At 37.4% G+C, this 26717-nt stretch overlaps 1 protein-coding gene across 5 annotated transcripts in view; it reads left to right on the forward strand.

Moving 5' to 3' along the window:
* anks1b (ankyrin repeat and sterile alpha motif domain containing 1B) overlaps positions 1 to 26717 on the forward strand; it is a 298928-nt gene that overhangs the window by 237951 nt on the left and 34260 nt on the right. For 4 of the 5 annotated variants that reach the window (XM_028451136.1, XM_028451140.1, XM_028451138.1 and 1 more), the window contains 2 exons: positions 22041 to 22148; positions 24588 to 24791. In XM_028451136.1, coding sequence (XP_028306937.1) covers positions 22041 to 22148; positions 24588 to 24791 — 312 coding nt within the window. The remainder of the gene's footprint in view (positions 1 to 22040; positions 22149 to 24587; positions 24792 to 26717) is intronic. The other variant, XM_028451137.1, reaches the window with a different exon arrangement.

Consider the following 26717-nt stretch of genomic DNA (forward strand, 5'->3'; position numbering starts at 1 on the left):
TCAATAATCTGTATAATTCTAATTGAGTAGATATACTGTATCAATAATCTGTATAATTCTAATTGAGTAGATATACTGTATCAATAATCTTTATAATTCTAATTGAGTAGATATACTGTATCAATAATCTGTATAATTCTAATTGAGTAGATATACTGTATCAATAATCTGTATAATTCTTGAGTAGATATACTGTATCAATAATCTGTATAATTCTTGAGTAGATATACTGTATCAATAATCTGTATAATTCTAATTGAGTAGATATACTGTATCAATAATCTGTATAATTCTAATTGAGTAGATATACTGTATCAATAATCTGTATAATTCTAATTGAGTAGATATACTGTATCAATAATCTGTATAATTCTAATTGAGTAGATTTACTGTATCAATAATCTGTATAATTCTAATTGAGTAGATATACTGTATCAATAATCTGTATAATTCTAATTGAGTAGATTTACTGTATCAATAATCTGTATAATTCTAATTGAGTAGATATACTGTATCAATAATCTGTATAATTCTAATTGAGTAGATATACTGTATCAATAATCTGTATAATTCTAATTGAGTAGATTTACTGTATCAATAATCTGTATAATTCTAATTGAGTAGATATACTGTATCAATAATCTGTATAATTCTAATTGAGTAGATATACTGTATCAATAATCTGTATAATTCTAATTGAGTAGATATACTGTATCAATAATCTGTATAATTCTAATTGAGTAGATATACTGTATCAATAATCTGTATAATTCTAATTGAGTAGATACTGTATCAATAATCTGTATAATTCTAATTGAGTAGATATACTGTATCAATAATCTGTATAATTCTAATTGAGTAGATATACTGTATCAATAATCTGTATAATTCTAATTGAGTAGATATACTGTATCAATAATCTTTATACATATACGCTGCAGATGGAGTGAGAGGCGTCTGGATAGATGTTCAACCCCCCCAGAGTTCACCTCTGTCCCACCTTTAGTCACCACCCTGTGGATGTTAATTAATTATTGATGATTAATTATTGTTCAGGTGCTCGTTCTGATATTATGACTCATGGTTTATATTCATAACGGTTGGTTAATTAATTTCTCTGAGGGAAAATCCTTTTAATAAAGTGTAGGACTATTGGAGGATGACTGTGAGGTTTTATTTCAGCAATACTCAATATCAATATCATAATAAAGCAAACTTTTAAATTATTTTTGGGGTATTATAAGAATTTTTGTTAATGTACAGGGTTTTGTAGATCAATGTTCTTATTTCATATATCGACCCATATAACAATTCCATATCAGTCAGGCTCTACTGAATAAGTCAATCTGTGTACTGTGTGTTTTATGAAAATTTATTCTGAGCACTTACAAGTTATGAGTTTTTTTAAGGTCGTCAAACACTAAAATTGAGTCTGAAATTTACCTTCAAATCTATACAGAGTTTTTCTTTGATGTTTTTCCCATTTTATATCTTCCTTTTTGCTGTTGCGTTTTGTTTGGGTTCATCAGATTTTCATTTACAAGATAAAAAAATTTTCATATTGGATTCAATGTAATGGATTCACAACTTGTTTTTAGCAAATTTTGTATAAAGTCATAAAATCTGAGCTTTCATTGTCATTTTTTTCATGCTGAATAATGTGTTTTTATATGAATTTTATCATCTATAATATAAATCAATGAAAGATTTTTCACCAGTGAGTTACTTCTTTTCAAAACTATTGGCAAAATTATTTAAGAATGACGGTTAAAAATAAAAATAGGAAACAATGTATGCCCAAAGCTTTGTTGGACTCTAATAATTGATGATATTTTTTTGTTGTCTCACCGGCGTGTGAAATGTGTTGTATGACGTTTACAAGATGTTTGACTAAATTCCTGCATAAGAACATTTCACTGCTTAATACCTCACTTTGTTTTGAGAAATGACAAAACTCAGCTCAGTCATGAAATTCCAATGTAGTGCACAAGGATTATAGGGAAAATTACACAAGCCTAGTAATGAACAGATAAACGGGAATGTTCAGCGCTCTGAGCTGTTTCCTGTTTGATGTCTTAACTTGTTTAAAAGCCGAGCAGAGACAAAAAAATGTGAAAATCACAGAGCTGCAGAGTGGAAAGTTATGTTTAAGGAAGGAATCTAGAGCGCCTTTCGTTTCCTCTGCCGTGGCTTTGCAGCTTGACTTCACGGTTGGGGGCATTGGACAGGGAACAGAGTCACCTGGTGTTTGTCTTTTAGCTTCAGGACCAGAAAAGACGAAACCTGGGATCCATCCAAGAGAAACTCTCCCTGTATTCATACCTCACGGCTGTTTGTTCTCAACACGTCTAGTTATTCAGATTATTATGGAATGTATATGACATATACTGTAACACCTTCAGGCCCTTTTATTTCATGCTTCTACTGCAAAAGGTTCACCTTTCTCAAACCAATGTATATTTCTAGTGTACACAGGTGGAAGCAATCATCTGATAGTAATCAGTGTTATTCACGTCAGCTGGCGGCGGTGGGGGGGGGGGCTTTTTAGTTAAACTGGCGTTACTAGGGCATTAGTACATTTACATACCTTATAAACTCTTCTATTGTTTACAGGATTTTGCTAAGATGACATTCTGTTTGATGCATGTCTATGTTTACCTTAACTAACCCTATGGAGTCTACTTTTCTCTATGTCATTAGCATGAATAAGGTGTCAATCCCTAATCCTAACCCTACCTAGCACCCCACCTAATCCAAATAATGCCAACATAGCTTTAAAGGTGTCATAATTTAGCGAACGACACTTAATGACAGCCTTCACGACACCTTAACCATGCTAATGACAGCGTAATGTCAGCCCCATGTATTAAACTTAATGTAAAGTGTTGCCGATATATTTACCTCCACCAAGGAGGCACTGGCGTTCTTTTATTGATGGTTTGTTTGTCTCTTAGCAGGATTAAGTTAAAGTACTTAATGGCTTTTGACAACACTTTTCCCAAAGATAGACCATAAACCATGGAAGTATCCATTTTGGAGTGGATCCAAATCAATATACTGTTTCTGGATCAGATTGAAAAGTCGAGAAATCGATATCCTGTCTCTCATCATTTGCAAAATTTCAAAAATTCACATCTCGGTTCGCAATAGAACCAACTTTAATGAAATTTGACTCAGTTATGTATCACATCGAGTTTCATCCGATTCGGATCTGGATTGCGTATTTCTTCGTTTTTTTGTAAAAATGGGGGAGCCCATACATTTGGACCTACTGTATTGTTATTATTAGGGATAGAAGTTTCTTCCAAGCCTTTAAAGTGTGAACAATCATTGTACCATGATCAGGTGTGATTCGGTCTTCAGCCTCGTGCTGTAGATAATACATTCGAACACGACCTCGAGTGTGATATTGCTTTTATACAACAGTTCTGCAAGTACATTTTATTAGCCAACGGTAATAAGTGACAAGAAAATATGATTTGTTTGTTTATTTAATCATTTGCTCCGCTAACAAAAATAGTTCCACAAGTGGAGAGTGCACAGTGTGCTGAGGTGTAGTTTGCCCGACATCTAATGTAATTAACGGTATTTAGATCAGCTGTACAGCAGAGTGATGAGATCTGTAAGAAGTCCCAGTGCTGTTATTACTAGTATCAGCGTTTTTGGAATGTCTGTTGTCCAATCAAATGTCTTGGTCTGAACTAGCTGTTGTATAACTGAAAATATCTGGAAAAGAGGGTATTTGGCGCTTCGTGGAGGTTTGCGCTCTAGGTGCTCGCGTCTTTACTATGTTGTGTTGAGGAGTTGATTTATTGTTAGAACTGTTTGCTAATCCTTGGCGTTTCTGGCTATAGGCTAGTAATGATATTGCATAGGGCACCATGAGCCACTAGGGGGCTCCAAAGCTAAGTCATTGACCTAATCTGAGGATAATTAAATTAATCTCTAAATTTACCTTTATTTTAAGGTGCAATTGAGTTAAAATCTTTTGACCCAAAAATTCTGCAGTGTAACATCAGTTGACTGTTATTATGAGAATGATTGTCAGGTATCTGCAGTTTGTGGACAATTGAATGGATTAGGAATCTCTCCATGTAGGTTTGAAAACTGTGGACGCCCCAAACAGCAACTAAAGAGCTCACAAAAAGCTGTAGATATGACCCTGTTGAACACAATCAAACGTAAACTTACACTTCTTACACGAATAAGCTTGCCTCGGTACGTGCTCAGCGTCTCCATAGTGATGAGGGAGAGAGAGGGAGAGAGTGAGGAAGAAAAAGGAGGAGGAGGGTGAACGCAAACTGGCTGCATAGTGAGACAGGCAGAGACATGTAGGAGATGTAGTCTGGCTGCCGCAAGCTTAGGAAAGGAGGAGGAGTTGTTGAGCGCTGGAAATCTGGAGAGAGAAGTGCGGGTGAGAGAACGGGAGACAAAAAGCTGGAGGTGAGGAGACAAGGAGGAAAGACGAGAGCACTGTTGGATGAAGACATAGGAAGACGGAGGGAAGAAGAAGAAGAGGAGAAGAGAAGACCATCACCACCACCAGTAGAAGGAGGAGGACTGGTAGCATTATCGTTGGATTAGGTCCTGTGTTGGGTAAGATCCCTGATCAGCTTTAAACTGTTGGGTTATGCATCTTTTATATGGATGTGCAGTGAAGCTGAGGTGATTACAGCTCACCAGATGCTTCCAGGGAGCTCCATCCATTCTGCTGACTATGCTCATTTACTTGCTTTGCGACTAAGACGAATGCGTGCCTGTGTTGAATGAGGTTCGCATCCTTCAGCTCAACCGAATCAGTTGTTGAATCAGAATCAGCTGAGGTAGAAGAAGAAGAAGAAGTGATTTTGTCAAAAGCTCTGCAGGAGATTTCTGCCTCCTCCTGACTTCACAGAAATAAAAGTAGTCACATTTCACTTCGGAATTTTTGGTATGTTTGCTTTATGGAGGGTTCAGCCTTGAGAGAGTGCACTAAATGTTCATGTTCATATCTGCCATAAAACATTCTTTCACAAGTGTTGACACAGTGGGACTGCAGCAAAGAGCCAATACTTCTCCTGCCAAGTGTACCTGATGTCCTCATTTCTCATTTTCTTTGATAATCCTTAAATACACAGAGTAAAGTAGCATCTAGGGCCAGATAAATGTCAGGCTTCAGTTCATATTTATCTAAAAAATCTCCGTGAAGACGCAGTGTTAAGCTTTATTATCTTCAATACACTTTAAGCCAGACTTTAATGTGAAGATAATAGAAAAGTTGAAGAGTTTGATGGAAATGTCTCAAGCATAATCAAGGCAAGGGTGTTTGTATAGCGCATTTCATACACAAGGCAATTTAATGTGCTTTACAAAAGCAAAAAGTGCAACAGAAAATATTCAACAGCTTAAAAAACAATAAAAACATTTAAAATGAGCTCTAAAAACATTTAAATCAACAATAACATGATTGAAATTCTCCCTTTCAATCCTACGCAGGAGAGAAAAAGAGTGACTTTAACTTGGATAATCAACTGGTGCCTAAAAGACAAGCAAGTTCTTTTTTAGATCGAACGCAAATTCATGCTCTTTCATCCAGTCGAATGTCCATCCCAATGTGTTTCAGTATGTGATCAGTGAGGAACCGTGATGTCATACAGCAACATGTGTTATAAGGCTGATTTTCACTTACTTGAGGTTTAACTTAAACATTTTCTACCACTTCTAACTAGAGCCAACGGACTCCAGTTAGAAGTGGTTTGAGTGTCTTATTAACGCATGCGTCGAAGCAAATAAAGCTCCTATTTTACGCTCATCCGTCATAGTTTATTCTCAGGGTGTTTTGACATCTTATTTTAGGACTTAACTGGGTCACAAAGCATGAGCTGCTGTCCGACACTGGCCACACATTAGCTGTAACCTAACTCACAGAAATAAGTAAACAGCGTCTACGTTTGCATCTAGAGATACAAGTTATGCACTCCTACTTTGTCAGAAGGATTTTCACCTCCTACACACTATTAATAGTTAATATCGTTGGGGGTTGGCGGTTCAGGGCTATACCTGTCTATTTGTTGAAGTGTCCTTGGGCAGGACACTGAACCCTAAGATGCTCCGTATGGTGGAATCTATTGCAGCTCTGTCTTATTGCTGTGTGAATGGGTGAATGAGCTGATATTGCTTTGGGACTCCTTTGGTGTAATAAACGCGTTATATAAATCAAATCCAATTACCATTTAATTTGAATATTGCTTCAGCAATTGTAAGCAACACTTCAGTGTTTCCTGAATTATCAAGAACTCAAAGCAGGGGAATTAAACAGTGTTCCCAACCCCCAGGCATACTACTCCACCAACCAATTGGTTTCTTTAGATGATCCAAAGATGAGTTTTTAGCTATTGGTACAATTTGGCAAAAAAATATTAATTTAAGCCAGTGGGTAGCGTTATGTATCACCACACGACTTCAGAATACCGTAGTTAAATTTGTTTTATGATATTTTATGTGTGCACTGACACTGGTAACCAAAACAATCCTAAAAAAAACAAACATCTGACAGCTAGCACATTTAGCACTGCGCTAATGCACCAAATGCTGCCTTTACAAGAAATTTTGATGCTCTAAATTAACGTCCTGCATCCAGAGGAAGGATTATTGTTCAAGTTATTGGGCCCCATGTTTTAAGTTGCCCCTCTTCTTTTAGATAACTCATTTTTAGTTCACGGGCCACGTACGAAACAGTTCAGTTTCAAGTGGGCCGAACCAGAAAAATACTGAATTATTGTTTGCCTTTTTCTTTTCTTTTTTTAAATAATTTCTACGTGTAAACTACTGTATGTACATTTCTTAAGGTGTAATGCATGCAGTTGTAGATAATTACCGTAGAACTGAACTATGCAGTTGTTACCAAATAACTAATGTGCACTTGTCAAAATGAGGGCCTGTCCATTCTTGACCCATCATACCATCTCAGTCTGCTAATTTAAAAGAGAAAAACCCAATTGGAAAACGGGAATCATGAAGTAAAAAGCGATATAGTAATCTTTCAGATGTTTGTGCGTGATTGTTTTGCTTTTAAACAGATTATTTTTCATGTGTAAGTAGTCATTTACAATCATTAATGTCAACGTAGGCACAATTGCAGTAAAATTATTCTGTTGTGTTGTCAGTTTTGATTCTCTGGTCAGAAATGCAACTTTATATATTATTTAAGCTATTCTTAACTCAATTAAAATATTGCCGGCCAAAGGCTTTGTATCTATGTATTATAGGGTGTCCATCAAATTTGTGTTTTTTCGATCTACACGATGACTCCTTCAGTCCTGCCAGTTCATTTTTATATACGGCTGTAGTAAAATCCATCAGTATTAGTAGTAGACTGGGATAATGGAGACCAATAGAAGCACTTCTGACATAATGACATGTAGATGAGTTAAGATTCAATTTCTTGCAATATATAAGTTGTGCTGACGTTCTGTAGCAAATACAGTTGTAATTTTAGCTTTAAACATCTAATCGTAAAAAGCCTTTTCCTGATCAACAAGACACTGTCTTAATACGCGCTCTTATTTTGAAAACGGCAAAATCCCGTCGCACCTCATGAAAAATCAGGTGTTTTTATTTCTGTCTTCTAATCTTTCTTTTTTGCTTTTAGAGACAGAACATGAAAATCAACCGGTTTTGTTTATTGAGTCTTAACCCTGATAAAGAAAAATGTCTTGAATTTTAAAGTGAAAATCAAATAACCATTGATACCAAAGAGCTGCATCCTGACTGTGAAATAGAACCAGAGGTTGTACAAAATCTTCCAAGCACTCTCTCAGATTGTATTTTACGCCCCATAACTACACACAGCTTAAGTATATGCACAGCCTGCTGCCCCCAGTGAGTGTGTGCTGTGTTCTGCTGCTGCTGCTGCTGTTGCACTGTGAAAAACGCCTTCCCAGGGCTTTGAAGTATTTATTAACCCAGAAAAATATCATACACCATTTCCCACTCTCATCTTATTGAGGATTCAATTCCTCAGCTCCTGTGTGCGTGTGCGTGCATATTTGTGTGTGTGTGAGTGTGTGTGAGCGGACGTCTGCCCGCAGCAGAGAACATTTCAGATGCTTCTGTTGGAGTCTTGATAGTGCAGTTTGTAGTTGTTTGCATTCACACAAACGCTTCCAGTCATACTTACTGTTCCCATATCTGCCTCAGTGTATGGGCAGGATTAATAACAGATGGCTGTGATTGGCTGGATATCTTCTTCTAAGCTGTGAAGGAACCCGTTCTTATTGGTCCTTGATGGACATCACTTCGCAGCTCCCCTACGCCGCCTCGTTGCTAAGAAACCAATGGTTTTTGGTTTCCATCCAATGCCCCCCTCGCAACACTGACTGTACCAATGTGTGTGTTTATCCTTTAATACACACAGTCTATTTATACAAGTGTGCTTTCACATACACTTCATCTCTAGTCAAAGTAGTGTTTGCTTTTTACCATGAAGCATTGATACGCTGAGCGTTGTTGCGTAGTGTATTTTAAGACCAGACTAATCAATACAACGCACACACACACATGAAAGGAGCATTCATTTGATCGAGTGAGGAACAGGATGGCAGCCTGGCAGTGATTAAGTGTTAATGGTTTGAAAAATGTCAATAGTAAAGGGTGAAAAATGAGACAGACGTCGGTTTGTGTCAATGTCTTGTATCAGTGCTAGCATAAGTGCTAGCACTAGCTAAAGTTTTGGGTGGATAAATTCCTAAATAGCCTGGATTTTGTCCCTCTTGCCTTTCTTTTTTTTAAACCAATGTTTAGCTTAATCATGCTAATGCTAATTTCAGAAGTTAAGTTAATCATAGCTTTATAAAAGCTAGAAATATGTTGCTTGAGATGTTTGCAATAATTAAGTCTTTTGTAATCGTTTTATCATTGAGCTTAATAACGGCGACCGTGTCTCCATGACGACCACGGTTTTGTGTTTTTTCTTCTCCTGGCTGCTCTACAAGGACTTTTAAAGAAAGTTAGTGACAAAACCTCAAGTGTTATTTATGTGTTATATAATTTCACTTCAGGTAGCCTTGAATTTTTAAAAGTTTTGCTTATTGTCTGCTAATGTTCCCTTAGTCTACAAGGACATGCACAAAACTGGCAAAGAAAAGTTTGAGAATTAACAGTTATAGCTTAGTTGTACAGATTTATGCAACTTAAAATCAACCTTAGAAAATCAGATTTTTAAAATAAGTAACATGAGCATTAGGCTAGCAGTTTGTTAGCATTTGGACCACCTTTATAAATCCACTTCCTTTTCTTACCCCAGTAAAGTTATTTACACTAAAAAAGGATAAATAATGCATAACTAGGTCACCTATAGTTTGAAGTTAAACTCTATAGGCTAGGCCAACAGGTAAGGTCGAAACTTTTCTAGATTCCATCAGCTTTTCCAACAAAGGGTCTTTGCAGTTCAATGTGTATGAAAAAGGACAAAAAGTGTAAACTCAGTATTCAGAACAAAAAAAATGACTTTCTTTCATAGTGTCTGTTTTTTGTGCTATATCCCCCTCAACATGGCGTTCAGACTGACACCAGCAATTGAGGGATCAATATCACCTCTAGTCTGGCCTGTAATTTATTCTGACCTCTGCAATTTAAGTGCGCTTAGGCTAGTGATTTTTTTGAGCCTCTCAAATCGATTCAGGATTCTTTAAAGAGCTGAACTCAGATCGAGCGGTTCAGAGACGACACCTCAGGTGGTCAGAGGTCAGGGTGTCATACTTTGCAGGGATGAGGTGGGGAGGGGTCATATTATCAGAAAGTGAAGAGAAAAAGACCCACCAATCACACGTTTCTTCTCGTCTTTCTGTTTACAGTATAATGGGGTTGATACACAGAGGTGTAAGGAGTACTGATATATCTTACTCAAGTAGAAGTACTATTACTTGATTTAAATTGTACTCAAGTACAAGTACAAGTAAGTCATACATAAAATACTCAAGTACAAGTTGCTAGTTAATTTCACCCCCCACGTTACTTTTGGTAATAACATTGCCACGGTTCCCTTGAATACAGTAAGCATCTCATGTATAGACCAAATCTTGCACTATTGGAACTTAGTTTATTTTCCAAAAAGGCATCTGTGTAAAAGTAAAGGTTTGCCAAAATGTACAATTCTGTTTTAAATAAAATAGCACCAATGAATTCAATTCAAAATCAAATAAATTCTCAGGCTCTAAGTATAGTTACATTTATGAACTCAAACTGATTTCGCTGTTTCGGCGCATTGCGTTCTGTTTAATCTTATTTAGTCGGCTATGATGTGATGCATTTGATTGTTGTAAAGCGATTCAATTTTTTTGTAGTTTCACAATGTCCTTTGATCATTTTAAAACAAAAAATAATAATTTACTCAGTAGCGGTTGGGTGTAGAAATGTAACGAATTACTTTACTTCTTTTAAAACATACTTTAAGCTGATATCCGGAGTTTCTGAGAAATCTATGTTTATGTTATCATGATTCTTTTGAAATTCAAAAAAATAACTAACTAGTCTTTTACTATGGTCTACTGCCGGTGGTCATTCATATACATTAATGTATATAAGTCCCTCCTTCGTCCTATAGACCCCTATGCAAATGGAAACAATTGCTGAGTACGCCCAGCCAATAGGCTTTGACTTCCTGTTTTTCAGTCTGTCAATCAAAGTGAATGAGGAACTGTGCACGGAAACAAGGCCGCGCATCACAACAGCAAACAGGTAAAAATGATTTAGGCTCTGACCTGACCCATAGACCTATATCAATGCGACCCGATGCGACCTTGTCATGTTCCGCGATGCACGTGCAGAAAAGTAAAGGCGTGGCTTCTGGTAGATTGCAGAGGCAGGGGGAGGAACGGGAGCTGTTTAGGGCGGGACATCGAGACGTTTCTCAGAAACTCCGGATATCAGCTTTAAGGAGGGTAGATTGATGATAACGAGTGCAGTTCAGAGGTAATATGAGGCTTGTGTGATCAGTAAAAGAAGGTGACCATTAAAGATTGTTGTCTTCTACCAGTTAGGCCAGTTGATGCTGATTAAACGATGTCGCTCCCCTCACCCTCACACATCATTAAAACTGTGTACTACCGTGGCTGGTCCCCCTCGCCTGGTTTCATGCTCCACTGAGCCGACCGCCTTCCAAACTCCCTCCAGTATGAAACACAGAAAGGCTTTTTGTCCCCAGTGTCCTGAATCTGAGGGGTCGCTGTGAATGTCCGTCTGTTGTTGCACTGGTTTCCATTCAAAATGTAGCTTTGTGTGTTCTTAAAATCTACACGCTATGGAGTGAATGTAAGTGTGTGTGATTGTCTCCCTGTATAAAAGGTTTAATCAAGTAGTGAACACAAACAGCAGCTAATATCACTTTTTAGAATTCTACTATAAGTGAGGAGACCTTTTGACTATAGCTGCTGCTGAGTAATGTTACTGTAAAGACAGAGAAGCAGGATCACATGGAAAAGAAAAATAAGATGAAACGAATCAATTCTGACATCTCAGTGTATTCAAAGATAGCAGGTAAGCAATTTCAAAGTTATTACAGCTCAGAATGTTTAATAATTCATACCCGTCCATGGTGTGGGAAAGAGATTGCTGCAAAATGATAACAGGCTTTATTTCAAAAGGGAAGAAGGCCCATAGTGGCCGTTAAACCAAGTCCATTCCTAAAAGAGAGATCAGTTACGGTATATGGACCGATGAACACAAAAATGTCAAAAAGAAATGAAAGTGTCTGAAGTCGGTTATTGAGTTTAGATCAATTTTGTGCTTCCCCTTAAAAGCACCATAAAAAATGTCAACATGATTACACAAAATGACAAAAAAAATGCACAAATCAACAACAGAATTACTCCAAAAACACATATATTGACAATATAAATTCACAAAAATGACGCACTAAACAACAATACAAAATAATAATAACCAAAATAACCAAAAACACCCAAATCTACAACAAAAATGCACAAAATGTCTCCTAAAACACAAAAGCGACAACAAGAATAGACAAAATAACTCTAAAAACACACATATTGACAATAAAAATTCACAAAATGACAGAGAAATAAACTAAACAACAATATAAATAACCAAAATGACACAGAAAAACACAAACAACAAAAAGAAATACGCAAACGGACTCAAGAAGTGTTGACAATACAAATACACAAAATGACTCCAAAAACAAATAAATCAACAAAAATATACACAAAATTGAAAATAGAAATCAGGGATGTAACGATTCACTCAACTCCCGATACGATTCCATTCACGATACTGGGTTCACGATATGATTCTCTCACGATTTATTTTACAAAATGGGAATGTAGACAAATGATGACTGAAAAATATTTCTTTATTTTTTTGGGGAAAAAACTAGAAAATACTGTACTATTTTCCTTTTGTTTTTCATTGTCAAAAGAATCCCTTGATAAACTATTCAAAACAATGCAATTTAAGTAAAAATAAATCCTGAATGAAATAAAGAAAGGAATAATACGAATGAAGAAGAAGCCTATTCATTTATATTCTGGCTCTATAGTAAATAATGCAAACCTGCATAATAGTTCTTTTTCTTTTTAAAAGTGCAACAAAAAAAGTATTTTGTGCCTTAACAATTGGACTTTAGAAAAACCAGTCATTGCACTGTATTTACAGTACATCAGATATTTGTTTGGACCAGCAGAGGGCGCTGGTAACCCAGTGGTTGGTTGGCATGCAGATATTCTTGCAGTGAAGAAGAGATGCTATGCGCTAGTAGACAGAGCTAATAGAAAAACGTGACTGTTACAGATATTCACGTATTATTACAGATATGCTTTCGGTGCTAAAGGGGTAAGGAATCATTTATGATATTAAGAGTAGTAGGCGATTCCGCCCACCGCCTACGCTTCTGGACAAGAGAAGGATAAATAGATAGCGCCCTCTGCTGTTTAAAAAAGGTACTGTGATTCAGTTTTCAGAGTATCGATATGAACCGTGATACCTATGAATCGATTTTTAACTGCCTTACGATTAATCGTTACATCCCTAATAGAAATTCATAAAATGACTCCCAACACACACAAACACTTAACAAAAATTTGTCTGTATAAATACACTGAGTTTAAACCATTTTAATGGTGTTAGTTTGATGGTTGATTTCTAACAAACGACATATTCTGACTTAAAGCAATGGTTCCCAATAGTTCTATCCTGATCTGTGTTCACATCTCTAACTTTGTGTGCTTTGCACTTATTTATTGTAACTACGGTAGGTGTTGTCTAGAGGTTGTGGGTTTGATTCTGATGCTACGGCTAATGGTGTCTCGAAGAGTCTGATGAATATCTCTTTGCATAGTGGCTCACTCACTGATGGTGTGTCTGATTAGCGTTTAAAAGTGATTCATGGTCTCAAACCAACAGATTTCTGTGTTTTTGGATTTGTTTTGTTGTTTCGATAATGAAAGAGTACAGTGCATTTCTCACCTGTGCAGGCACAAGTGTTTTCACACCCGTTCAGAGCGTTGGCGTGGAGTGCGGCTGAGAGCCAGTGTACGATTGTTTCCCTCTCAAGGTTAGATCATCCTGGTACTTTCAGTGGAGTTGAGCCGAAATGAAGGTGTGATGATGAGTGTGACAGCAAAGGAAGAATCAGGTGCAGCGTAGCGTTAGCTCAGCACTTCTCCTGTTAGCTTCTAATATATAATACACAGCTGACGTGGACATGATTTAAATGGAAATGGGCCGGAGTTGCAGTTAAAGTGAGATTGTTATTTAACGATAATGCTCGCGTTGCGTTCAAGTTCACACGCTTTCATGGATAACAATATAATGTTCATCCTCTGAGGTACAGCAGGTTGAGCTACAACTGATTTCACTTTTTATTCCTCTACTACGTTGACCTTTAGTGTGTGTGTGCGCGCGTGTGTGTGTGTGTGGGTGTGTTTGCGACTGTTGCTTCCCCGCTGCAGCTCCGTGTTGCCATGGCGACAGTTGAACTCCTAGCTTAGGTTGAGGCTCTTACTGTATTTGAAGTTGAAGCTGTTGCATAAGGCGAAAGTGTAACACACACGCGCTCGGTGCTAGGCGTGTGTGTTTATGCCCGTCCTAAAACAGCAGCGTTAGCAACAATGTCACGACATTAGCCCTCAGGAGAACCAACAGATGAATGAATAATTGATGTCATTTTTTCATATAGTGTGGAATAAAAGTCAATCCTGAGGGTCTTTCCTCACACAGAACAAAACCAAACCATAAAATACTTTTTATTAGTCATTGATTTTAAGTTGAGCAGAAATTCTTCTTTTCTGTTGAATCAGAAACAAAAATGAACTCCTGAAGATTAACAGTGAGAACATGAGAGAGCTTTGAGTCACATTTAAATAATCATTAGCACATTCAAACTGTTTGTTTTTCTTTCTTTCTTTCTTTCTTTCTTCCTTTCTTTCTTCCTTTCTTTCTCTCTCTTTTGTTTGTCTGTTCATTTGTTTGTTCGCTTTTTCTCTCTTTCATTCATTTGTCTGGTTGTTTCTTTGTTCTTTCTTTCTCTCTTTTTTCTTTCGTTCTTTCTTTTCCTTTTTTTGTTCGGTTGTTCCTTTATGCGTTTGTTCCTTCTTTCTCTTTCTCTTTTATTTGTTCTCTCTTTTGTTTGTTCATTCATTTGTTTCTTCTTTATTCCTCTCTTTCATTCTTTCTGTCTTTCTTTATTTCTCTCTTTTGTTCTTTTCTCCTCTTTCATTTGTTTGTTCATTGTTCCTTTATTTGTTCGTTCTTTCTTTCTCTCTCTATCTCTTTCATTTGTTTATTATTTGTTTGTCTCTTTTTTCTTTCTTTCTTTTTCTCTCTTTCGCTTTTTTATTATTTCTTTCATTTGTTCGATTGTTCTTTCTTTCTTTCTTTCTTTCTTTCTTTCTTTCTTTCTTTCTTTCTTTCTTTCTGGTTAGGTCTGTGTTGCAGCAGCAGCTCTTACAACAACTCTTAAATCTATTATTTATAAAATGTCTAAAATGATGTAATTATAGTGAATATTGTATTGTTTATATCACATTTGATAGAAATAATGATCGCCTTAAAGGGATCCTCTGTGGGATGATACAGCGATAGCTACTGCCGTATGATGGCGCAGACGAAGTATCTGACTATGACTGATAAAAACAAACTAAAGCAGACTGATTATGGACACAAACTCACTAAAAATGATGGAATGATTACATCAAAGATGATAAACACTCAGTGTTGATTCAAACAAAGCCACAACCCATTGGAGTTAATGATATGAAGTAGTAGCCACACTTTATGGCAATTCAACATGGTGGCCAACGGACCTAAACTGTAAATAAGGCTCATCTTTTAAAGACAATAACATGAATATTGTGCTTATTAAGGCATATGTTAAGCCCAGCCCACTAAACATCCAACGTCCACGGACCTCCAGATCATGTTCATATCACGTCAGGTCAACATCTGGACGTCTATATGACGTCCAAAATAGGTCGGCATCTGGACCTTGATACGACGTTCAACGTTTGAAGCGATTTCACTTCTTATATGAAATTTAAACAGCTTTGTAATCACACACAGATACAGACACATGCATGCCTGTGTATGTGCTTTTGTTTATTACAAATCATTATTCAGTATTATCCACAGTCACTAAGTATATATCCAGGTGTATTTTATTAACATTTATTATGCTCTGAGATAGAGGTGGGTACCTCACGATACGATACGATACGGTATGCGATGCAAAGCTCACGATAACGATTATCTCACAATATGACGATACTGCAATGATAGATACAGTATATTGGTAAGAAATCAATCTACGATAGTCTATGACATAACAAGAAAAAAAGATTAAGTGAAAAAATGCAATTTTGATTTTATATCTCTGAAAGACAATGAATTGAAAAAGTGTCCTATGAACAGTGACACTATTTTAGTGCAACATTTCTGTAAATAAGTGTCAACATACCAATGTAAACGAATAAGTATCTCCATTAGTGCTTTCTGTAAACAAAAAATAGGTTCTTTCTTACCAGTGACACCATTATAGTGCAGTATTCCAGTAAACAATATATTGGTTCCTTCAACAAACAGTGACAAAATGTCTGTAAAGACGTACCTGCACATTTTAGTGAAAAAGCAGAAAATATTAAAAAAATAAATAAAAAAATTGATACTTAGCTCAAGCATATCGATAATGGATCGTGATTTATCGTCACACTTCTACTCTGCGATTTTTATTAAGAAATATTTAATGTTGAGCTCACACTGAGCAAGTCACACACAACAAGATCATCAAAATGACTTGTAAACATTACAGTACTCCCAAAATTAATGGTATTGTATGCTCTTGCAGTGCAAAACAGTTATTAAAATGTATTTTAATGCAAATTAATTTGGTAAACGTTTCAAATAACTGACAACTGTACCTTTGAAAAATGATGTCGATAAAAAAGATTGACATTTGGCTTTCGTCTACGATTCAATAAACCTAGAACATTCCAATGTGTGAGGAAGTGTGCTTGAAAGCATACGGTCAGGGCATCGAATCCATCGTGCGCCGTCTTTCTTATTTCGTCTTCTTGGGATGTCTAGAATACGTCGTTATACGGACACCCAGACGATGTCTGAAAAAGACGTTCAACTTCAACTTCAACTCTTCTCAATTTCCTTCATCACGTCATTTCAACGTTGGTCTGCTCAGTGGGAGAACTTCTAATGACAACATTTAGTAGATTTTAAACCAAACTTCCCTTTAAATTCTTAGATTTTCATTTTCTATTAGTCAGGAGAACCACATTGAGATAAATCATCTATTTTACAAGTGTGTCCTGATAGATATAGTTTTCCTGCTCAGCATCAACAGTAATTGGCAGATGGATGGATAAATATTCCTCTTTTCTCAGATACGAGGTGTGAGTGCCGTCAGAATGATGTTCTTTGTCTGCTCTGACCTTCACTTCAGAGACAGGAGAGATTCTCAGGCTTAAGTTGTGTGCGATTGTTGACTTTGTGTCTTTACAAGTAGTTCCAGCAGCACTATGCAGTGATTGAACATCGATCGGTGCAGGGAGAATTAATTTAGTTTGATTAGCTTCACTACCCACAATCCCCTGCTCAGCTGTCCCTTTCCTTTTGATGTACATCTTTTTTTACAACTAACACTATGTTCAGTTAGTGGGAATTAATGAAAAACAAAGTTTCACAACAACACAAGAATGTGGGCAAACTTTTAACTTAAATGTTTTCTAAAACAGTCTTTAATTCCACATAGAAGTAAAGGGGTGTGAATAATGTTCCTGTGTGTGTTGGATTCACTGATTGGATGACTATTATAATATATCAAATGTGTTCTTTCAAACAGCCCAGGACAGCTTGATGAATTATGCATCGATTGTTTGTGTGTGATTTGCATAATAACATCATTCTGTATACATGGGGAAATGCTTTATTTATGTTCCCTTACAGTGAATCTTTCTTCCTGAGTACATTTTTAGGTTTCCCCAGCAGACGTGAGTCATTAACAGATGCAGAGCGAGGAGACAGCGGTTTAAAGGTGTAGAAGAACGTCACACAGGGTCGACAGCTTTTAGAAATGACAATAAGGGACGCTCACCACGAGTCAGCATCAGTGTTATGTTTCATTTTGTGTGTGTTTTTAGCAAAGTGCTGATTGGGAAAGCAAATAGCCATAGTTGAAGCTTGAAATTGATATATGTAATACATATATGTATTGTTTTATTTAATATAATTACATATTGAAATGTATAATTATTATCTAGTGTGAAAAATATAAAAATTTTCACAAAGAATACACAGAAAGCTCAACAAACATTTTTAATCTATGTATTTAGAAACAAAAAGTCAAAGTAGTGTTCACTTAAAAATGTTTATTTATTAATTTATTTGCTCAATTTTAATAGTCACAATTGTTACTTTTTTCAGTAAAGGTTAGATATTGTTGAAGTTTTGGAGGCGCAACAGAAAAAGTTTGGAACTACAACATGAGCTATTAATTCAATAATTAGCTTTGTTCTATAAATGGCTAATAAAATATTTTTATTTATTTTGAATATTTTCTATTTTTTAAATGATATTGGACGATACTACTGTGTATTAAATCAATTATCATTAATTTGACTTCATCTGGCAAAAGCACAACCACATAGGAAACTGACTCAATCAGAAAAAAAAATGTTAGATAAATAAAAATATGGAACAAATTGCATCCAGTATTGGCTCAAAACGTGACGCAACATTTAATGCCAAAATAAGGGATGATATTTTATGGCAGAAGTTTCAAACCCTTTTAGTCCTGTGTTCCCTCTCCACAATTCACACCGTCTTCTGCGGCACCGGACGCGTCTGCCGCACGAAACGTTCCGCAGGTTTTGCAGGATCCAAAAATGTCTCCATTTGCTTCATATGCGCATTTGAGGCTAAGCACCGCCCACCAGCGACACATCCAACTCCGTGAGTTTCACCTCCTGCTGCGCTCCTTTTTCTCCTCTCATAAACATAAACCACCAGTGAAAAAAGCCGGTGTGATTAGCGGCTAATGCTATCCTAGCTCAGTGCTACAGAGAGAATTTTTACCTGCTACAACCACCTCCTCACTGATTCTCCTCCACGCCAAATCCTTCCTAGTCCGGTATCTGAGTGTGCATCGTACTGAGATTGTATATGCGAATGCGCGCACATGCGCACTGCCGGAAAATATATTTTTGCTCATTTTGGTTAATTTTGGTTTCAAAGTGAATGGACACGTGTTTTATTTATTAACTGGATTAGGTTAAGGTTATAATCTCAGTATGGAGGTAAACTCAGTACGTGACACCAGTCCCGGTTATAAAGGTCGTGTCATACAGCTCCAGGTGGTCACACACAGCTTCTACTCCATGGTTGAATGGGTGAACAGACCGGTGTCCGTGTTGAGGGCCTGACGTCATCGTCAACAAAGACTCTGATTGACTTTCATTATGCGAAACAGTAACAGCAGTTATATGAATATGTTCAACTCTTGCGAATATGACGACAAATCAGGAGCGCGCTCGCACGGCCAACGCTCTTGACGCACGGATCAGACCGCACCGGTACTTCAATGGTTAGTAAATACAATTTCCTTTGTAAAATATATCAAATATTATATACTGTTTTCAGAAGTCCTCTACAGCATAATTTAATCCTATTTTACTTAATTATAAGAAAATACTGTATTTTATTGAGCAATAGTACTGTTAGTTTGGAGTAAATTTGTCCCAAAAAATAGCCCATGAATAATTTAGGATTGTTTTCCTATTATTTCTTTTTAGATAAATTCATAAATGTTTTGGAGTACCCCCTGCAACGTGCTCCTGTACCCATCGGGGTTCGCGTACCCCTGGTTGGGAATCACAGACCAAATATATCACAACAGAAACCTAATTAACAGTCAATGAATCCTAACTATTTTGCAACATTTGAGTTTGGCTTAAAATCAATCCAATGAAGTTATTAATAACTGAATAAAAGAGCGACTAAAAGATACAATCAAAGGTAGAAATATGGTGTGAACAAATAGCCTTCAAAGAAACTGGAAACGTTTTCCTTTTATTTTGAAATCATAGATAAATGTTTCCGAGTACCCCCTGCAATGTGCTCCTGTTCCCCTTGGGGTACGTGTACCCCTGGTTGGGAATCACACTTTTACCCTATCATCACATCCAGAGCTGAACGGATATTTTTATTTTTCATCGACACAAAGCAAAGGTGTTGGAAGAGTCCTCAGCCTGAGAGTGAGACCTCACATCCAGCTCATTACCACCTTTTTTTTCCCCCAAAGACCCAAACAATCACATCAGGCCGTTTAATTCTCACACATCTGTCAGACGAAGCTATGAAATACTGTTGTTTACTGACGTTGGGTGTGAAAAACCTCCCTGCAGAGGAGAGACGACTGCCACGTTCTTGTCCAACGCTGTAATAATAAAAAAAGGCCATCAGCCTGTAACTGGTACAGTGAGTGGACGCCTGGTGAGAATGAATGTGTGCGTCTCTGTTAGCGTCGGTGTAATGGGCGCCTGGGGAGAATCAATAGACAATTACAAACTCGCCACATTCTCATATTGTTGGTTTGGAAATTTATGGCTGTCGGAGCAAAAAGTGACTGTGTTTTTATTATAATGTGGCAATTCAATAGGAAAACACTCGAGAAATGTCTATATTATATTTGGAGAAATGTCCTTTTTGGTGAAATAGCTTTATAATGCATTTACTGCATAACATAAAGACTGACGAGATAAAAAATGATTTATTGTTGCATTAAATTACACAAAGGCACGTAATTTTCTCTCCTGACTTAATTAGCTTGTTTTTATTAGAGAAGAGTTTAATTTCAGATGTTGAAACATTGGTTAAGATATGCAAAGCAGTTGTCTGGTTTATTTTACAGTTTGCATGTCGAGAAATACGAGGTTTTCTTCTCTTTTGTCAGGTCGCATTTGTCCACAAATTCTCATTTTTGTGACTAAAAACTAATTTGTTTTACAGCCTGAGGATTTAATTTCTGTTTATTTAAAATGCAAGAAAAGGATTAGTTCATTACCAAAGTGGAAAACAATTGAATTAATTAGTCTTTCGTGGATGTTTTCCTATCAGTGCGTGTTGCTCCATCTGGATGTAGCGTAATAAATTAAAGTTGGTGTTTGCATTGCAGGCTTTGATCTTTAACAGGAAAGAAAAGTGTCCGAGTTGTGTAATATTCACCGTAAACATGTGTGAGCTGATGGGGATTTAACATCATTATACTCTCCTTTATGGGCTGCCACATGTAAAAACTAGGTCACTGTTTCATAGCCGACTTATTTTGAACATTTAGCTTATTTTTCTTTCATTTGAGACAAATTCATTTAAAACAACATGTTCTATATCATTGTCAAAAATGTGTAAACATGAAAATGTAATCTATATGTTAAATCTAAATCTGAATGTTGAATTTAAATGTTCAATCTAAATGTTCAATCTAAATGTTCAATCTAAATCTATTTCGTAATAATAATAATGGATTGGATTTATATAGTGCCTTATTTTGGTCACTCAAAATGCTTCACATGGCATTCTTCTTTCACACCGCACTTAGTGGTGGTAAGCTACTATTGTAGCCACAGCTGCCCTTGGGCAGACTGACCGAAGCGAGGCTGCCATAGTACGCCATTGTCGTCTCCGACCACTACCAACACTCACTCACTCACACACCACATTCATACGAGGCGATGTGCCTTGCCCAAGGACACTATGGCAATGACTTGGCTAGAGCGGGATTCTGACCTGCCCACTTTGCATGATTTCTAAACATTTAGCTTTACACTTGGCAAACATTTATAGTTACAGTAGATTCAACTGTAAGATTTATATATAAATTTAACATTTAGATTTACATTTAGGTGCACGGTTGCTTAGTGGTTAGCACACTTCACAGCAAGAAGGTCCTGGGCTCAAGCTCTGGGGTGGACACTTGGGTCCTCTCTGTGTGGGGTTTGCATGTTCTCTGACTGTTAGGTTGATTGGAGTCTCTAAATTGCCTGTAGAAGTGAATGTGAGTGGTTGTCTGTGTCTGTGTAGCCCTGCGATGGACTGGCACCCTATCCAGGGTGCACCCCCGCCCACCGCCCAGCGTGAGCCGGAGATAAAACAAGAAGTGGGTCTGAAAATGGATGGATGGATGGATTTAGATTTAACATTTACATTTAGATTTAAATTTAACATTTACATTTAGATCCATTTTTAATCTGTACACATTTTAACAATGATATTATAGAACATGCTGTTTTACATGAATTTCCGTCTCAAATGAAAGATAAATGAGCTAAATGTTCAAGATATGTCGCTATGAAAAAGTGACTCCTCGTACTCCTTAGTGCAGCTTTCATCAAGAGTTTCACCGGATTGCAGCTATAAAGACTGATGATGATGATGATGATGATGATGATGATGATGATGATGATGATCACCTACCTTTATGCAGGTGTGGCTTTCACTCTGGAGAGCTGCATGTGTTCATTTTACTGTGTGTGTCTCTTCAGGTTTTAAAGATCGGCCTCATCGGACACAGAAAACGGATTCTGGCCTCATTGGGCGACCGACTACACGACGACACCCCTCAGAAACCACCGAGGGCTATTTCTTTACGGGTGAGCGAAGGCCCATGACACACACACACCCACACACACACACACAAACACAAAAGCATCTTCATGGATCTTCTTGTTGCACAGTATTTTTTTCGAGTCTCATTTCTCTCTTCGTAATAGTGCAACGTAAACTATATTGACCGTGCATTTTTTATTATTTTTTTATGTACAGTACTTTGTTTGATAAGTGCTCTATAAATAAAGTTTATTATAATATTCATGATACATATTGCAATAATTACACAGCCTTTTAGTTGTGGAGCACTTGTAGAAATCATTTAATGTCTAAACCTGGTATCGATTCACATTTCCCAAATCCATTCAGTTCGATTCACAATTGCTCGCTTCAATACGATTACATTCCATTTTTCATCCGGTTGATTATTTTACTTAATTATGAAAGAGATTTTCAGAGAAGTAATGTTGTAAGTAGTAGAAATGAACTATAACTTGGTGCTGTATTAAGATATTAATGTTTACATCACTGCATTACACATGGTAGAATATGCATATTAAATTATCAATTTTAAGATTTTATGAATCAATGTCGGCCATTCAATGGAAAATGTATTATTATTAGTAGTAATAATAATAATACACTTTATTGTTATATGTTACAAAGCGGAGGGGGAGGAGTTAAAGTACCTCGGGGTCTTGTTCACGAGTGTTGGAAGGATGGAGCGAGAGATTGACAGGCGGATTGGTGCGGCGTCTGCAGTGATGCAGAGTCTGCATCGATCCGTCGTGGTGAAAAGGAAGCTGAGCTGAAAGAAAAAGCTCTTAATTCACCAGTCAATCTACGTTCCTTCCCTCACCCATGGTCATGAGCTTTGGGTCATGACCGAAAGAACAACATTGCGTAGGGTGGCTGGGCTCTTCCTTAGAGCCCCTCCCGTCATCCGGGAGGGGCTCAGAGTAGAGCCGCTGCTCCTCCGCATTGAAAAGAGCCAGATGAGGTGGCTTGGGCACCTAATTAGGATGCCCCCCTGGACACCTCCCTAGTGAGGCCTTCAGGTCACGTTCCTCCAGAACGAGACCTCTGGGAAGACCCAGGACACACTGGAGACAATATGTCTCTTCGGTGGCCTGGGAATGCCTCGGGATGCCCCTGTAGTAGCTGGATCAAGTGGCTAGGGAAAGGGAAGTCTGGGCCTCCCTGCTAAGGATGCTGCCCCCGCGACCCTGCAACGGATAAGCGGAAGAAAATGGATGGATGGATGTTACAAAGCTTTCCAAAGGCAACTACACAATAGAAAATCAAATATATAGAGTCTTGGCCAGAGAATAAAACAGTTGAATAAACAGAAACATAAAAGCAAGTTAGAAGTTACTTAAAATCAGAGAAGGCTCTCCGCTAAAAGTATGTTTTATGAAGTGATTTAAATAGTGTCAGAGTCAGCAGACCTGATCTCTTTTTTTAACCTAGCACCAACAAATACGTTGTCATGATCCAAGTAGACATTTTTAATGTAAAATCTGTTTTCACAACAAAATAATACAGTATAAGTAAATGCTGATTATTATCCTGCTTCTTATTGCCCTTAATGCACATGTGTCAAACTCGTGGCCCGGGGGCCCAAATCCGTCCCTTTGGAGCATCTAATTCAGCCAGCAGGAGATATTAAAAATGACAGAGAAAACATTAATCATTGTGCAAATGAAACAGCATTTGCAGGGGTTCACAGTGCTTACATTGCATTATTGCATTATTTTTTAATGTTAAACAGTTGAAAAAACTCAAAATTCTTACAAAATTCTTACATTTTTCTCGAGATATGACATGATATTTCCCTTAATAGAAATTGGTCACAAAATCTAGGAAATTTAAAATTAAAATCCTGATATCCATCACTTTTGCTTGGTTTCTTATATATTTTGTATTTTATGTGTACGTAGAAGTACAAACTAGGGCACAATAATGTTGAAATCACTCGTTTTCCTGTGTAAAATCTGTGGCCCACTGGTGACCAAACAGCTTGGTATTTGGCCCCTGAACTAAAATGAGTTTGACACCCCTGCCTTAATGAGTCACTGATTTATTCATTGATTGAAAATCTAACCTGCTTTACTTCAAGTTTAGTTTCTTTTAACTGGGGTGAAATAGGATTGCGCTGCAGGCGGAGTGTGAGCCCCGATGTGTTCAAGCACGCTTGAGCGCAGATGGCTGCGTTTGCTCCGAAATATAGAACAAACAGTAGCAGAAGACTGTGTGTTCATTGGGTGGAAGAACAGAATGTAGCTCAGGATTAGGAAGAAAGAGAAGGTCCTTCAATCAAAGATATCTCCTTCTTATTGAATCCACAGAATAGGAAGGACTGAAAGCAGTCTTCCAAAATGTTGCTTGAAAAATAAACTGCTATCACATTTTAAAATGATGAATGAACTCTCTTGTTTCCCTGCGATCCATCCTTGGATCTGGACACACCCACTTTGGCCCAGGAGCCAGGGGGAAACCACACCCCTCCGCAGCTCAGCCCCGCGGTTGGCCCGACAGTGTACACGGCGGGGGTCCCGGGTGGATCTCTGGACGTGCAGCACCTCATCATGCAGGCGGACGCCCGGCGCAGGCAGCGCAGCAACGACAACTACTTCGAGGACGTGCCGAGATCCAAGCTGGAGAGACAGATGGCTCAAGTCAGCATGGTGAGTGTGGAGGGAGGGAGGGATGAATGAGAACACCATGAATGGGGATTATGGTTCTTACTTTAAATCACAATGAGGTCCAATTCATTTCTGAGCTATTAAACATACAGGAGGTTCTTTATTGTGCCATAAAACTGCAGTGTTTGCACTAAAGTACTTGTTGTTTTAGGTTAAGGGCTGTTGCCTTAAAACCATTACATATCTCTATTATTCTTCCTTTTTGGATGTGAAATACACTTAGCATTTTAAAATTAGCCACCAAGCTGCAGTTTAGCGGTATCATGGGTAAAAATTCCAGCAAGATTCTTTTTGAATAATATGTTAAGGTTTCATTTATTCAGACAACTGTTCCTCAGGAAATCCACTGTGTCTCCTGAAATGTTTCGACTGTCAACTGCCAGTTTTCGTCAGAGGCGTCTGCTGATCGCTTTGATGTTTCCTTTGAAGTTTCCTTGACTTCCACGCAACAATTCCCGACAACAATGTTTATTTATTTCTAAAGAAATGAAACCTTAACATACTTTTAAAAAAGAAGTCAAAACGAATCTTGCTTGAAATATTAGGGAACATCAAAGCAAACATCAAGGGAGACATCAAAGCGATCAGCAGACACCTCCGACAAAGACTGGCAGTTGATAGTCTAAACATGTCAAAAGATCAAAGTGGATTTCCTGAGGAACAGTTGTCTGATGAAATGAAACCTTAACATAGTAACATGGGATTAAGAAAACTTTATCAATGTGACTAAGAACAAACACTCGGTTGAAACCAATGTGTTGTCATCAAGCTGTGCAGAAGCATGATAACGAACCATTCATTTCATTCAAGTGCATGTGTTGGAGCAGGGACACGTCTAAAAGTCTCAGGAATCCAACCCTCGACGACGAGAGTTGAATTCCCCTGCAACTAAGGCTACGTTCAGACTGCCCACAAATGTGACCTAAGTCTGTTTTCTGTTAAAGAAAGTTTGAACAGAACAAATCAGATGTTGTAGAATCCGACCCAGGACACTTTCATATGTGCTCCTAAATCTGATACCTGCCAGGTTGCATTTATCCAACCTTTACGTCATTGCATCCCAGGAGGAAGGGCGGGGGAAAGAAGCCATGATAGAGGAGTGAGTGGAAAGTGGACAGTGAAAGGAGAGCGAGATCTTAGAACTAATAAATATTTTTATATTTTATATAACGTGCTACACTCATGCCTCCGTATTACCTCAGGATGTGTTTTACTTCACTTCAGGGTCGCATTTAGTTCATATTCTAAATTGGTCAAAGTCGCATTTATTGTGACACAATTTTTTTTTACTTAAAACATGTGAATTGTGCATTAAGAACTGCTGTCTGAACGTAGCTTAGGAACACACACTAAACTATTCAATTCAGTTCAATTCAACTTTGTTTATGTAGCGCAAATTACAACAAAGTCATCTCAAAGCACTATGTCTCCATCTTCTTTCTATACCTACATCCTCCTACACTCAGGATCGACATCACGTTCTGCTGGTTTACACTTCACATTGGGTGTAACACGGGTCACACTCTAGACATAGATTAGTATCACACCATAAAAAAGTGTCTGCGTACCAGTGCAGTGGAGAGTGGAGTGCATTCAAATAATGGAGTGATGCACGCACAAGTGGAAGTGGTCATTTTTCAAAATTAAATACGCGAAACACCCATGAAAATAAAATACATTTCAATATATTTGTCAGTTCAGAACCAAATGGTCCACGACCCAATGTTTGGGGGTCACCAGTGTTTCAATATATTCTCTCATTAGCTGTTTTTTTTTTAAAACATAATAATATATGTAAATAAATTGGCTTTACAGTGGTACAGAATAAGGCTGAACGATTAATTGCATTTGCAATATTATTGCAATATCATAAACCACAATTTTCTAATCGCAAAGGCTGCGTTTTTT

The sequence above is a fragment of the Gouania willdenowi genome, chromosome 6 (genome assembly GCF_900634775.1).
Source record: "Gouania willdenowi chromosome 6, fGouWil2.1, whole genome shotgun sequence".
Classification (NCBI taxonomy): Eukaryota; Metazoa; Chordata; class Actinopteri; order Blenniiformes; family Gobiesocidae; genus Gouania; species Gouania willdenowi.